Raw genomic sequence first — 15,804 nt, forward strand, 5'->3', positions numbered from 1 at the left:
CACACCCAACTTGTAAGATCAAAATCCTCTTCTTCAGTCAAGCTGATAATTATGGACTTGAAGATGTTGTATTTGGAAATTAAAGCTTTGGCAAAGGATTGGACAATAATAAGGGCAACTCTCACATTATCATTGGAAGCTTACAGGAAGAGCAAAGAGTCATTAGCAAAACATTGTATGAGCAACTGCTCCCCCCCCTCTGTAACTTCAGTCCACAGATTAAATCTTGAGTAGCTGCACCTTCCAGGGCAAATATGGGTCCCAAATTCTTTTTGGCTATTAATTAATTAGTGAGAGGGGACTTGAACCTTAGTATAGGTGTAAGCTGAACCTTAAGTTAATTATTATGTGCCAAAGGTTTATAAGTGCAAAAGTAGAAGTCCATGTGTGTTTTGAGAGAATAGAAAAAAAAATAAATCTTCTCACATGTGTTTGACTTTTGAAGCACTGCCTTAGGGTTCTCTAGAGTCTTTTGATAAAGGCAGTTGGTAAGGTTATATTAAGAGAGCAAGAAATACCCCGTCTCGAGGCCTAGGCCTCCATGAGAGAGAGAGAGAGAGAGAGAGAGAGAGAGAGAGAGAGAGAGAGAGAGAGAGAGAGAGAGAGAGAGAGAGAGAGAGAGAGAGAGAGAGAGAGAGAGAGAGAGGCGGCTTCCGCTTTTGATGATTTTTGAAAATACATTTAAAATAATCGTTGATGAGAGATGACGTGTTTACGTGTTTTTAAAGTTGCGATTTTACAATATGAAGAGAGAGAGAGAGAGAGAGAGAGAGAGAGAGAGAGAGAGAGAGAGAGAGAGAGAGAGAGAGAGAGAGACGCTGCATTTTGCCAACTACACTGTTTTGTGATTTTTTTTAAAAAATAACCTTAATATATTGCGATCGTTATGGTTTTAAACTTTAGAACATTCGTTAATTAATCGAGCTTGTTAGAGCTCTATTAATTAATGAATATGTAGCTAGCCTGAATATGTAGTATCAAGGGATGAGTGGCTAATGCAAACAGTAAAGGGGCAAGGGGACAGTCTTATATACTGACTTTTGCTGATCTCAAATCCTCCAACCAGAATGCCATTAATCAGTAGATATGATAGGATGATGTTGGAATTGTCAAGGGACATGTCTAATAACAAAGAAACGGGAGGTAGAATCTATCATAAGAAATCCTCGTTTCTATCATCAAAGAGTTGGGTTAACTTTCGAGCTTCTATATTTGAAGGTGTTTGTGCTGTTATTTCAAAAAAAAAAAAAACAATAGATCGTATCGATTCGTTATTTTATTACATCAATAAATAATTGGTGTCATGTAAGATTAACCATGTCATGGGTTTCGAATCCGGCCGGCAAGAACGCGGTGGTAATTCCCGTCGAACATCACCACCACCATTTGTCCTTTTCCAACATTCTCTCTCTTTGTTTCGGTGTTCACCATCGCCCACAAATCTCGATTCTGCCATCGCCTGAAATCTGAAAACTTCGCGATTCTGCCATCGCCTGAAATCTGAAAACTTCGCGATTCTGCCATTGCCATCGCCATCGCCATCGCCATTACCACCGAGCTTGTCGTTTCGCCAGAAGTGTCTTCACCTTGGAATCTTCTGAAAAACTTCAAATTTCGGGATGCACTGAAGTTTGCCAAAAGCTCGATTTGCAAACAAGCGATCCAATTTTTTTTTTGGAGCTGTTTGACGTGATCAGGCTTCCTATCAGGGCACCATATAATCAAGATTTTTTTAAAGCTTCAGTTAGGGTTTAAGGAAGGGGGTTTTCATTAGCAGAGAACTTTTTATCTGGGTTTCTGAACAAACCCTATACAGTTAGGGTTTCTTGAGGAGCACGTGTTTTCTTGTTCTGCAACTATTAAACATCACTGTAGCTTCTGCTTTGATGGAAAACACAGGACATGCCATCAAGTTCTACAACGGTAAAACACTTTTGTTGTGATGGAACGAAAAGTGAAGCCGACCAGTAGGCGGAGAGCAGAGGGGACCAAATTCGACTTCAGACTTCAGTTTCAGGCCAGCCGGGTGAGCTTCAATATGATTTGTGTGTGTGTGTGTGCGTGCGCGCACGCGAGTGTTTGCTGTTTTTTTCAGTGGCCATTGCGTTTTATTGCATATTTTTTCATAGCTTCCCATTCTCAGCCTCGGAGGCCATGGGCGAGGGGCAGCTATTTTCTTAGCTACCCCAGACTTGCACTCGGCCACATCCATGCTGCATATGGTTTGGTTCAAAGCACAAGAAATCAGCAGCCATCTTCCTTCCGGGCAAGGAGTGTTGCTAAGTCGCTAACACTTCACAACCCATGGTGAGAATATTAGTTTTTCTCATAGACAAAGTCCTTTGCTGGTTGTGGGTTACGAACACCTGCCGTGCCTTGGGGCTACTAGAGCGACTGGCATTTTACAGCATACTTCACTTAATTTATCTGTACTTTATTCGCTTAACCCATGATAATTACCATGATCTACACAGCATAATGCATATGCATGTGAACAGCGTAGTAATTTCCATCCAATCTGGAAATGTGATTAGCATTATCATCCTTATTTTTACTTAGGTTGTGCATGCGATTGGCATTGTAAGCTACAATCTGCTCTTGGTTAATTTTTGATCAATTGATGTATGAAGTATAGGATCAGACATATCAACTTAGTGTATGCATATGATACGAAATGACATGCATACATTGTTTATGTACGATGCATGTCTGTTCTGTTCATGTATGTGATAGGCATTATAATGGTAAAAATCAAGTGGGTCAATGGTGCAGGTGCCAAGTTCCGGCTGGGACAAATTAGTGGTTTCGTTGGTATCTGCTGAGACGGGCAGAATTACAGTGAAAACATCCAGAGGCCATGTCCGAAATGGCACTTGCCAATGGCTGGACCCCATTATTGAGTCCACGAGATTGACACAAGATCCCTCAACAGGAGAATATGATGAAAAGCTGTATAAGCTTCTCGTTCAAATGGTATGCTCTACTTGCTATCTCTACCGTGTTTGAAAAAGCCTCGCCACTTGGTGTGAATTGATTTGCTAATTGCTGAAATGTTTTACAGGGTTCACTTAGAGTTGGTATCTTGGGAGAGGCGACAATCAATCTCTCGGAATATGTCACTGCAGAGTCTCCTGATACCATCTCGTTGCCTCTGAGGAATTGCAGTGCAGGCACTGTTCTGCATGTAAGCTGTTTTTATCAACCTGTCTTTTGCTTTTAGATTACCAGAAGGCACACAGTACCGGGTTTAAATGGGAGCAGGACCTTCCTTAATGCTTTAAGAAAGTGCTAAGTACACAGTAAAAGTGGAAAGAAACTGGGCAAGAATTACCTCAGCTCTCTTCATCTAACAGGCTGGGAACAGAGCAATGATGCAAGAATTTAATGCAAACTGTCAGCTCCGACCTTCCTCTGCTTCTTTGCCGTGTTTCATGCTGGATCTGGGCTGTTCTGGGGCTGGAAACTGTTTGCAAGTATGGTGGAATGCTGGAGGAGCAGGGAAGGGTGGGGGGCAGGGGGGATGATGGAGGAGGTGAGCAATTAGGTGCTCCACCACACTTTTATTTCTTCCTTCCTTCTGGTCACTTCTTGGAACTTTGCTCTTTTTGTTCCGTGCTCCATGCTCTTACTGGCTAGTTGGTTGCTGCTTTGGTTGTTGTGGGTTTTCTTCCTGCCAATGCCTTGCCCATGCTTGGGAGCTCATAGCTAGCCTTTTGCCCCCCAAAATCTGCTATCTGTAATTGGGCAATGTTGCTGCTGATCTGTTTCTGTCATTACCTGGACTGCTTTTCGCAATCTACTCTTCTTGTTCTCTAATTCAATCTCTCAGAGGCCCATTGGATCAAGAGTGGTATATCCCCATGACTAAAAGGATACAATTCCAGTGTGATACCTGACTTTGACTGCAGAAAATTGTAGTTAATTTCTCCACTCTACCGGCATGCTTGCTTGCAATGACCTTTTGATTGATCTATAATCTGCCATTTTTATCAGGTGAAAATCCAGTGTCTGACGCCAAAAGCTGGGTCCAGGTATCCCCCTGTTTGGCAGCTTCAAACCTTAGGCACTATAACAAGCAGGGTGCTATTATTAGTCAGTGTCAAGAGGATAACACACATCTGAGATTTTTGTAGTGTGTTGCAGAGAGTTTGAAGGTCAAAGAAGTGGCAGTTTGGACCAAGAATATCTAGGTTCAGAAGACAATAGCAGCAACTCAGATATTTCTGAAAATTTAACTACTGGTAGTGTTGGGTCCTCGGCAAGCCAAAATCTCACTGTGCGATCGTATTTGCCAGATTCTCAAGGGCAATACAGGGTAAAACCTTATGGGCAGTTTTACTTATTATAGCTTGCAAAGCATCAGTTGCCTCTGTGAGGGTGGTTTTTGGCTTTGTTTGAGAAAGCATGCAGTGCGGAAGGCTTTGTTTTGCTGGTTTGACTAACTATGAACTTGCCATTTTGCAGACAAAAAGAGGTGTTTCTCCAAGTACCCTTCAAAGGGTAAGACATCAAAAATCTTATTTCAGAGTTTGTGTTTATCTTCAGAGTTGAGTTTGTGTTTTACTCAACTTGCTCTTAACAATCCATGTATGTGGTGCAGGATGGGCCCGCATCTGTAGCTGCCTCACAGCACAGTTCTGATTCATTTGACTCGTTTCCTTATGCCAGCAATGGGCTGGTTAAAGACTTTTCAAATGCAGATGTGTCATCGTTTGGATGGGGAAATCATTTGCCCAATCGGCCCAACTCTGCTGTAAGTCGAGACAGCCAAGAAAGCAGCAGATCCTCCTATGCAAAGCACCAAAGTGGGGTTGCCAACCCATCCAATGCATACAGTTGGCAAACTGAGCGTACAAATCCCAATCTGGGCACACCAGTTACGGAAAATGGGGCCAGGATTGCTACAGGCCTACCCCAGAAACTGGAAGCTGCTGAAGCAACGATTCAAGAGATGCGAGAAGAGACTTTGATGTGGGAAAGGCAGGCACGGAGATTAAGTGTTGATGTTGAGACTCTGAAGCAGCAGCTTGCATTTGAGCTGAAGAATGGGGCAGACCTCAAAGTTGAGATGTCGGCTATGGAAGCAGAACGTGATAGTTTGAGATCAGAGGTTGAACAGCAGAAGGCCTCTAAGGTGGCTCCCAAGAAGTGGGGCAGTGGGGATAATTATAGTAGGTGGGAGATAGAGGATTCCAAACGGCTGATCAAGGCATTACAAGAAGAAGTTAACTACGAAAAGGAAGTCAATGCCAACCTGCAGTTGCAGCTCCGTAAGACACAGGATTCAAATGCGGAGCTTGTTTCTGCAGTGACAGAGCTTGAAGAGACTTTAGATGTGAGGAACAGTGAGGTTGACAGGCTCGCAGAGGTGAAAAAAAAGCTGGAAGAGGAGCTTTCTAAAGTGCAGGATACAGTTAACACTAAGAGGGCTTTTGCATCTGCTGATGACAGTCATTTTAGGCTTGATGGTGAGGTGAAATGGAAGCAGAAGGAGGTGGAGTGGCAGCAGAGATTAATGGCTGCTGAGGTCATGCTAGCAGAGAAAGAAAAAGAAATCAAGCTGCTGGAGTCTCAAGTAGGGTTTGAGCCCGAAAAAGAAAGAGAATATGTTATGAATCATGCACAATGGAGCAAAAAATTGAGTGCCCTAGAGATGGAGCCTGCACAGAAGCTGATGGAAAAAGATGAAGAGATTAAGGAGCTCATATCAAAACTCAAGGATTTAGAGAGTGGAGCTGGTAATTCTCAGCCAGTGATACATGATTCAGATGACTTGTTGAAGACCATAGAAATGCTGAAGAGGAAAATGGAGGAGCAGGAGATAGACTGCAAGGAGCTTACAGATGAGAATATTGAGCTTCTTTACAAACTCAACAGAGCTAATAAGGATCTGGAATTGAAGATTGAATTGATTGCAGAGCTTGAAGCAAGCCCAGGACGGTTTCCAGTTTCTGAAACAGGAGGATCACCACGACAGCCCTCAGGCAACCAGTTGGCTGAAACACAAGATTTCATTGCTGAACTAAAGCTGCAAATAGAAGAGCTTGAGAGGAAAACAGAATCCTTGGAAGATATGGTGCATGCATTACAAAAGGAGAAAGGAGAGCTTGAATTACGGTTGCAGACCTTGTTGCAAGAGACAGCTAAGCAAGATGAGCTACTGAAGGAGGGTGATGCAGAGATCACCAAGCTTCGTGAGGATTTGAAAACTCTTCTGGATACTGAGACACAACTGGAGGTGGAAGTTGTGGAGCGTTGTGCTGAAGTTGACAAGCTTACCCAGGAGCTTGCAGATCGAGTGGCCACTGAGAAAAAGCTAGAAGTTTTATTGTTCGAAGCTAATAACGAAAAGGTTTTGGTAGATGCAAAACTTCGAGATCTGATGGAGGAAATGGGTCATAACATATCACTCATAGAGATGGAGAAGGCTGATATGCAGGAGAAGCTGGATGATGCGCAGCGTGAAAGAAGGGCTGCGGCAGAAAGGCTTGAAGAGTTAGTGGAACAAGTAGAAGCTTTAAAGACCACCCTTGATTCGCACTCGATTGCAAAGAGAACATTGGAGAGTAGAGCATCTGAGCTTCTTGGTGATAAGCAGAAACTGGAAGCTCAAATTCTAAACTTGGAAGAACTGAATGTGGGATTGTCTGGAAGGGTAACAGGCTTAGAGGTACAGCTTAGAAATGTGTGTGAAGACAGAGAATCTTACAGGGAAGAGATGGAGATTGCCCATGGTAACAGTCTTGACCATCAAACTAAAAATAGGAGGCTAGAATCTCATCAATTTCGTCTTGAGCAACAATTGCAAGAGGCAGCTAGTGAAGGCACAGTAATGCAAGCAAAGTGTGCTGCTTTAGAGGCTGAGATAATGCAGCGGCAGCGGGAAGGTGACCATAGAGAGGAAACTTTAAGAGTAGAAGTAGAGTCTCTTCTTAGGCATAAGGAGGGTATTGAGAATCATGCAAACAGGGCGGAGGAAGCACTGATTGCACTGCAAAAGGAGAATGCTGCTGCAGTTGATCTTTTACAGAGTAAGCTTGAGCAGCTATCCTTGACAGTGAATGAAAAGGAGAAACTGGCTTCACAGGCTATGGTTGAAGCCGCTGAACTCTGCGCAGAGAAAATGGAGCTTGAGCACTCCCTCAAGCATATGCAAGAGAAGATGAAAGAGTTGGAGGAGGAGTTGTCTTCTTTGCAAAAGGCTTCGGAGATCAAGATAGAGGACTTGGCTAGGGAACTCAATGCATCAAGAATTTCTTGCAATGATATGACACAGAAGCTGCAGGAAACTGAGTGTGTGTTGCAACACCAGCTGGTGGATCAAGAGGAGGAAGAGAAAGAGTTAAAGAGGAGGGTTGAATTATTGGAAGAGGAACTTCTGCATAAGGCTGATGCATTTTCTAGAATGGAACAGCAGTTAATGCTTTTTGAGGCTACAGGGGGTGATGACAGGCCTATGGACAGTGGTAACAGCAAAGTAGGTTTGTTGCCACCTTCTGCAGACTCACAAGAGGTTTTGGAGTTGCGGGAAAGGTTGCAGTGCCTAGAAGTGAGTAGCTGTACGCCTAACATGAGTTTAAACTTTCTTGTGCTATCTATTAACATGAGGTTTTTGGTGGTGATGGTGCCAGGATGAAGCTAAAGCTAGTAAAGAGCAATTGATTATCTGTAGAAGAGAGTTTACACAGAGAGAAACTGATCTTTGTGGTAAGATTGAGCATTTGGAGCTCTCAAACGAGCAGCTAGCGGCTGGGCTGATTGATTCAGGGGCAGACCAATTGAAAAATGAGGTGGATTTTTAATTTTTTGGCTTTGGTTTTCTTGTAGCATGTACAAGGCAATGAATGCTTGCAGTATGCTTACTGGCTATGGTCTGTATAGAGAGTTAATATAATTGGCTTGATGTTGGCGGTGGTTTATAAACAGATAATACGCCTGCAAAATCAGAATTCATTCCTCTCAAGAAGAGAGCAAGAACTCTTGTCTAGGATGCACACGCAGGATGTCCTTCAGGAAGAAGTGAAGCGATTGCAAGAGGTACATGCACCATGCTCATCATCTCTAACTGTAATACATGCACCTTGCTCATCATCTCTAACTGTAATTCATCAGAAAACATTCTTTTTTGTCATTCTTAGGGCTTGTCGAAGGGTAGATTGATACTGTTAAGAGACGGGCTGCCTGATTGTTCGAAATCCTGGTTCCCGTGTCGACTTGTTGTACATTTGACCAGCACCTGTCAGCATCATGCTCAGAATGTGTTTGCTGAGTTGTCACACCAACATTCTTTTTATGTCATTCTTAGGGCTTGTCAAAGGGTAGATTACACTGTTAAGAGATGGGTTGCCTGATTGAACGGAGCAGAAACGTGATTTTAAACTGCCAGCACTGTTGGAAATCCTGGTGTCCGTGCTGACTTGTTGTACATTTGTACCAGCACCTGTCAGCATCATGCTCGGAATACGTTTGCTGAGTTGTCACACCATTCTGCAGCATAGTTTTCAAAACAGCCCAATGAAACGAAAATGGCAACCTTCAAAACATAAGACAGAAGTCATCATGCCACCACATCCTAGGTTTAGTTGCATTCCTTAGACAGGTTCATGTGTGTGAGGAGGATCAAGTTCATGAATGTGCAAGGTTACCATGCAAGGAAGAGTTGGTTGAGGGCACACTATGATGGCAATGACACAGCTGTGATTATGATGGCGCTGAAGACCTTTCTGTTGATGACTAGGTAGAATATTATTTCTGGAAGGGCAAGCTTAATGTGATGTTTCTTGACTTGCCAACCAACGATTTACTCGTTGTTTCAATAGGATTGGCAATGGCTTCTCACAGGAAAAAACGTGATGTCGGGGTTGGGAGGTTGCAAACGCCAAGGTGTAAGAGGTATGGTTTGCAGGCAACAATCACCTCCACTCCCCCTACCAATGACATGTGGGAATGACTCTTTTGGTCTGTTGTTCCTGTTTGGAAAACAGGTGCCGTTGCTGCAGCTCCCGGGTGTCTTTTTTGCTAGAACGTGGCAGAGAGAAGACCTAGATCAGTAGCCAGTAGCTTCACCCCAGTGGCTTGAAGATCCATCTTCTTTTTTTCAATGCACATAAAGCGTAGACCCGAAACTCTGGTCCAAATAGGAGATGGAATGTGAGTATTTATGACCGGCCCTCCAAACAGGAGATGGAATGTGAGTATTTATGACCGGCCCTCCAAATCTGCCATGCACAGCATGACTATGATAGAGAGAGACAAACACAAAGAGGGACATGGCTATGATAATATATTTCTTAGATTTAAGAAGCATGTGAAGTTTGCTATATCAAGCAAGATGAGAACGGTGTTTGAAATGGCAGAGGGAAGGGACCATAGTTGCATGCAATGGAAATAGTTGATATCTCCGCAATAGAAATGGCTTGAAACAAGGAAATTGCATGCAATGGAACATGTGATATCTCCACAATAGAAATGGCTTGAAACAAGGAGATGGAAATTTATAGTAGATGTAAATCAAAATGATGAAGAAAGTTGAGAGAATTAGAGGGTTGGGATATATTATAATTTAAAAGAATCTGTAGAGATGCGCGTTATTGTGGGAGAGAGGGAAAGAGTCCTAAGGTTCCTCACGTGCAAGGTGGTGCCCGTTGGCCAGCTCACATATGGCCACACCCCTCCCATAAGTGAGTGTGGGGAAAGGTGCCCATAAGAGAGGGGGGGAAAGAGTCTTGAGGTTCACGAGCTTGGTCTTGCTGTTGGAGAGGGAAGGCTTGCTCTTGCTCATGGGCTCTCTCTTGTTGTTGGGGCATGCAAGGTGGTGCCCATTGGGCCAACTCATGTATGGCCACACCCGTCCCATAAGTGAGTGTGGGTAAAGGTGACCATAAGATTGTCCACATTACAATGGATGAAAAGGTACTTGTTTACTTTGTGGTGGCCAATCAGGAATTAAAAAATGCCGAACTCACTTATAAAGTGTCCGCTCACACTTTAATGAAGTTTATACCTGCAAAACAGATTATAACTAACAACTCTTGTACTGGTAAGCTAGACATATAGATCTTACAAGTAATAAAACATTTCATGCAAAAACATTTTCCAAGCATGCAGGTATGCCATGCAATTTACAAAATGTATTGGACAATCTCTGTTAAAACCCTAAGATCTCTCTAGATAATTGTTATGCATAAACATGCATAAATCAGGCATAAACTCAACCACCCAACCACCCCCGAGCCCAAGGGATGCACACATGAATTATAAATGAAATACATCATACCTCTACCTTGATGTCCCATACCATCAAGAGGTATAACTCCAATCCAATAGCATGTAGCTATAGTGTGAAATGGTAGATAGTAGATATGGACCTCTACACAAGAGACCATAGCATAAGCCTCCAAGCCCCCCAAGCCTCCCTTGAGTGTGCCCCATGTCCCTATTATATAGGAGGGCTCTCAAGTGACTCTTGACTTCCCATTTCCCATGTGTGACCCTTGGATGCCTGACCCTTACCTTAACCCCTAAGGTTAGTCCTAACCCATGCTCCACTAGAGCTTGTTCCCATGCTCTCATGCTCACAAGCCTAATGTGGATTAGCCTCCTAGTATATGCACACATAATGTGCATATAACATAGCACACATAATGTACATATAACATACTTCCCTTCTCTCAAAACATTGTACTCTTGCAATGAAAAGAAGGAGAACTGCACTGAACAATCTCAACCGACTCCCAAGTCGAATCCTCTATTTCCCTATCAATCCACCTAATTTTAACCTCAGGGATAAGTCAACCACAAAGTTTCCTTTCCTTGAATTCATGTACCTTATCAGGTTCATGTGGAACATAGGATAAATCTTCAACTTCAACGAGTTCTTGAGGAGTAACTGTGTTATCCTCACCTCCCAGTTTTCCTTTCAATCTAATTGATATGAAAGACTGGATGAACTCTAACATGTGGAGGTAGTTTTAAGTTCAAACGCAACCGTGCCAATCCGATGTATAACTCGAACTTGACCACAATATCTAGGAGATAAATTCGAGCATTTTTCTTTTGACAAAGTTTGAGAGTCTTTAGGAACATTAAAATAAACCAACGCTCCTGGTTCAAAAGACCGAGATGAGCGCCCCTATTAGCATAAAACCGTGCCCTATCTTGAGCACTCCTGATAGAATCCCGAGCTTCGGTCAGCATTTCTTGCATATCACGCAAGAAATCCCTCGATACATCAAGCTCGATGTCCTTAAGACCGACATCAATAGGTGCCCTGGGTTGATACCCATACATACGTATGCACGGACTAAAACCAATAGCCGTGTATTTAAAACTGTTATAGGCAAATTCCATCATTGGAAGATATTTTTTCCAATATGATGATTTTCTAGAGACATATGCACGAAGCATATACACTATAATCTGATTCATATGCTCTGTTTGCCCATCAGACTGCGGATGATTAGAGCAATTCACATTCAAAGTAACTTCCTCGTTGTAAACCATTCGGAATAAAGTAGGAAAACATGGCATTATAACAGCAGAAACCATGGATTCATCGGCGCCCAGACATACCCACATCTGCATATGGAATAATCGACGTCCCGAGTTACCCATATCAACATAGAGAGTCATCAGCGTCTCGATGAGTCACATATGTCCATCCGTAAACAATCAGGTTGACTATATAAATCACCTAAAGTACGGAACTAGAGAAAGAAATGCCAACAAAGAAAGAATCCAAATTTCCTTATCCGAACACAACAAGATAAACTTGTTTGAACTCTAAAGAAAGAGATTTCAACAAGTGAAAATGCCAATGAGATTACCCTCATCAAAACGTGCAGGCTATAGATAAAAGATGTTTATCTAGAGAATGCCCACACTATAACTTCTAGTGAATTTATAAAATGAGATTGTCTTTGAATGTTGAGGACAACATGCTAAGTGATGTAAGCAAAGCAACAATCTTGAGCCGAAATTATCCCATAAGATAATATATGTGAGGGATTACTTTGTGTCGTTCAAGCAAAACTCCAAAGTAAGCAAGTGAAACATATGTGTAGCACTCAATAAAAAACTCCTAGACACAAGTGATCTAGGCAGAACTTGATGAGTCCATATAAAACTTGGAAAACATCCAATAAAAATCCACCAAAACAAACCGATCAACTAACCCATGATAGAATTTTTTTTAGGCTTAAGAAATTAAGCACAAACCACACTTAAATAAGTGCAAAATAAATTATCATGGTAAGTATCAAAGCTGAAACACACTTTGAACGTAAATTATAGCCATCAAAAGAAATTAAGGAACATGTCCAAAAAGAATGGCTAAACAATGGTAAAAAATCATGAATACATCGTTTAGAATTAATCTAAACATAAATATCCATTAATACGAGATATAATCGTATTAATAATATGCGAATAACCCGCATCTATCTAATGTCAGCACGAGAAAACGTACTTCAACATTAAATAATCCTCGAAAATATTAAATTCTCGAGAAAAAGAATTATCATGATTTTTTTTTAAATTTTTTCTAATTTTATAGAGTCTCAAAATATGATAATTTTGAATTCCACCAAACCTATCTTATGGCATTCCAAACCTATATTTTTTCAGAAAATGTTTAGCAATTTAATTTGCCAAAATACCATTGATATTTTAAAAATATCAAATTTTTAGGATTTCTAAAAATAATTTTTAGAATATTCCTAATTTTTTCTGAGAATCCATCGTTCACGAAATTTTCAATTTCGCCCGACAATTCTTAAATCCAATGAAAATTTATAATTTTAATGGATTTTCTAAATTTTTGGATCAAAAATATATTTTTAATGGAATTTGACTGGTCACGGGCACCCGAATGGATACACCACATGCCAAACACCAATCCCACATTTTTTCGAAATTTAAAATAACCTTTGTCTAATTTTTCACTAATTTTCAAGAATTTTTTGAAATTTTTAAATTACCCCGAACGCATTTAGAATACAAATGGTCAAAAAATTTTCAAATTCCAACGGTTTTCCCGGAATACGGAAAGCCAAAAGTTTTGGGAAAATGAAAAGACAAAAAAATTCGAAATGTGAAAGGTCAAAAGTTTCCGGAATATGGAAGGTCAAAAGTTTTTCCGGAATTCGGAAAGCCAAAAGGTTTCGGGGAAAACGGAAAGCCAAAAGTTTTCCGGAAGATGAAAAACCAAAAAGTTTCAAGAAGAAATTTCGAGAATTTTTTCAGAGATTTTTTCCTCAAATCCCATAATTTCTCACTATTTTTCAAGCTTTTTTAAAGCTTTTTTTGAAATACTATCAAAAGCTTTTTTTTTAAAATAAAAAAACTCATTTTTAAAAAAAATAAAAAAGCTTTTATTAGCTTATATGGATTTTGATTTTTTTTAGGGAGAGGGGGGGGGGATTTTTTTCGCCGGCTGGCTGCAGCGCAGCCCCCCCCCCCCCCTTCCCCCTCTCGCCTGCGTGTAGAAAAGATGGGAGAGAAAAAAAAAATTTTCCTCTCCATCTCCACTCCTTCACTCTTCTCCTACTCAATTCCATTTCTCTCTCTCCTCTCCTCTTTGTTAACAGAGGGTTAACTTTAATCATTTGATTAAAGTTTTTAATTAAACATTACTTAATCATAATTAACATTAATTATGATTAATGTTTTTAAAAAAATCTTTTTTAAGAGAATTTCTCACGGAAAAAAGAAGGAAAACCAGATTTGAGAGGCGGAGACGATCCCACGCACACGGGAGAGCATTTCATGCATCAACATGATGTCCCCTATTGCATTTCAGCAGAAAATCGACAGAAATTTGATCGCATACCAGCAGAAAAAACCCGCAAAAATGTATAAAAAATACATTTTTAATCATAAAATGCTCAAAAAATTCCTAAAAAATTAAGAAAAAATTCTTAAAAATTTTAAAAATTTAGAAAATTCATTCTACCAAAAATATCCACCATAAAATATGTGGTATTTTCGCAAAAATTTCCATTAATGCTTATTTTAAACCATAAAAAATAAAAAAATAGCATTAAACTCACGGAATTCCCCTGCAACGTCGATTCGTCCATTGAATTGTAGTAACACGCATTTCAATCGCCATATTGACGATCCACGTGCAATTCATCAACACAAATCAACAAAATAACATTTTTATTAGTAAATATTAAAATTTACTTAAAAAAAAATCAACAACAATTAAATAGAGATTGCTCTGATACCACTGTTAAAACCCTAAGATCTCTCTAGATAATTGTTATGCATAAACATGCATAAATCAGGCATAAACTCAACCACCTAACCACCCCCGAGCCCAACGGATGCACACATGAATTATAAATGATACATCATACCTCTACCTTGATGTCCCATACCATCAAGAGGTATAACTCCAATCCAATAGCATGTAGCTATAGTGTGAAATGGTAGATGAGTAGATATGGACCTCTACACAAGAGACCATAGCATAAGCCTCCAAGCCCCCCATGCCTCCCTTGAGTGTGCCCCATGCCCCTATTATATAGGAGGGTTCTCAAGTGACTCTTGACTTTCCATTTTCCATGTGTGACCCTTGGATGCCTGACCCTAACCTTAACCCTTAAGGTTAGTCCTAACCCATGCTCCACTAGAGCTTGTTCCCATGCTCTCATGCTCACAAGCCTAATGTGGGTTAGCCTCCTAGTATATGCACACATAATGTGCATATAACATAGCACACATAATGTACATATAACAATCTCCCTTTCAATTTACCTTGTAGCTAATGGTCATTTTGGGCGTAGACAAGATGTCCCAAGGCCAACTGGAATACTGAATTTTGGATTTGGGCGTGGAGATCAATGTCCTGAGGCCTACCAGAATATTGAACTTTGGATTTGGGCATGGACCAACATGTCAGAATATGCAGCGGAGATGAAGACAAGATCTGAAAACACAAGAGCAAGTGCACTGTAGAAAAAACACAGCAGTAGAGAGGGAGAGAGAGAGGCGTGTAACTCTGCTATATACACAAGGAAATCCTGAAATCCAGAATACAAAGTGTGTGGGGGCTAGGGGCCATTTTTTGGCCCCTACAACTAGTCGGCCTGCACAAAAGACAACTGACAGCAGCCAGATGTCCACGACCTGCTCAGCCCTCCAGTTGGCCAGCTTTTGTCAGTCGGCCAGTACACAGATCAAGTCACTCAGTTACAGAGGACAACCTGGGGGCAGTAGAATCAGTCGGCCGTCATCTGGATGCAATGTAAGCTGCAAAAGTGAAACTCATCAATGGAGGATCTGATGAGGAAAAATCAGCAATGGTAGGGCTGATAAAGGTAAAAAGTCAGCAATGGAAAAAGCTGAAAATGGGGAGAAAAAGTGGGGGCGCGAGGCGGGCATCAGCCAATGCTATGAGAGGATAGGTAAACTCTTGGTGATGCCATGATCAGTGGCATGTATGGCAAGTGTAAAGATGCATAATCCCACAATGAATAATATACATGTAACATGTCAAAAAACCATGAGAGCAAGCCAACACTGGCCAAGTGTGTAAAAGGCCCTCCCAGTAAACATCACATGTGAGAAAGTGACAATGTCAACACTGTAGAAACAATCCCGCTGCAAGGGAAAAAGAGAAACGTGAGTGCTGGAAAAGATGTACTCAATAATGATCTGAAATGAAAGTACAAGTGAGTACTAAAAGGCCTAGGGCTAAGTGCCCAACACACATAAGTGTGTTCACACGGGGAAAAAACTTGTGTCCAGTCACAGGGAAAAAGTGCCCGTGAGTAAGCTGGGTTAAACTAGCCGGGAGCG

At 41.2% G+C, this 15,804-nt stretch overlaps 1 protein-coding gene across 1 annotated transcript in view; it reads left to right on the forward strand.

Moving 5' to 3' along the window:
• The first annotated feature begins 1,317 nt into the window (after nucleotides 1-1,317).
• LOC147633694 (uncharacterized) overlaps nucleotides 1,318-15,804 on the forward strand; it is a 74,088-nt gene continuing 59,601 nt past the window's right edge. Inside the window, exons 1-9 of the mRNA XM_086804698.1 lie at nucleotides 1,318-2,026; nucleotides 2,773-2,973; nucleotides 3,062-3,184; nucleotides 3,994-4,031; nucleotides 4,144-4,315; nucleotides 4,465-4,500; nucleotides 4,601-7,549; nucleotides 7,632-7,790; nucleotides 7,927-8,037. Of these exons, the coding sequence (XP_086660824.1) occupies nucleotides 1,943-2,026; nucleotides 2,773-2,973; nucleotides 3,062-3,184; nucleotides 3,994-4,031; nucleotides 4,144-4,315; nucleotides 4,465-4,500; nucleotides 4,601-7,549; nucleotides 7,632-7,790; nucleotides 7,927-8,037 (3,873 nt within the window). The 5' untranslated portion in view covers nucleotides 1,318-1,942. The remainder of the gene's footprint in view (nucleotides 2,027-2,772; nucleotides 2,974-3,061; nucleotides 3,185-3,993; nucleotides 4,032-4,143; nucleotides 4,316-4,464; nucleotides 4,501-4,600; nucleotides 7,550-7,631; nucleotides 7,791-7,926; nucleotides 8,038-15,804) is intronic.

This window comes from Cibotium barometz, chromosome 11 (genome assembly GCF_041138505.1).
Source record: "Cibotium barometz isolate CiBa-2024 chromosome 11, ASM4113850v1, whole genome shotgun sequence".
Taxonomy (NCBI): Eukaryota; Viridiplantae; Streptophyta; class Polypodiopsida; order Cyatheales; family Cibotiaceae; genus Cibotium; species Cibotium barometz.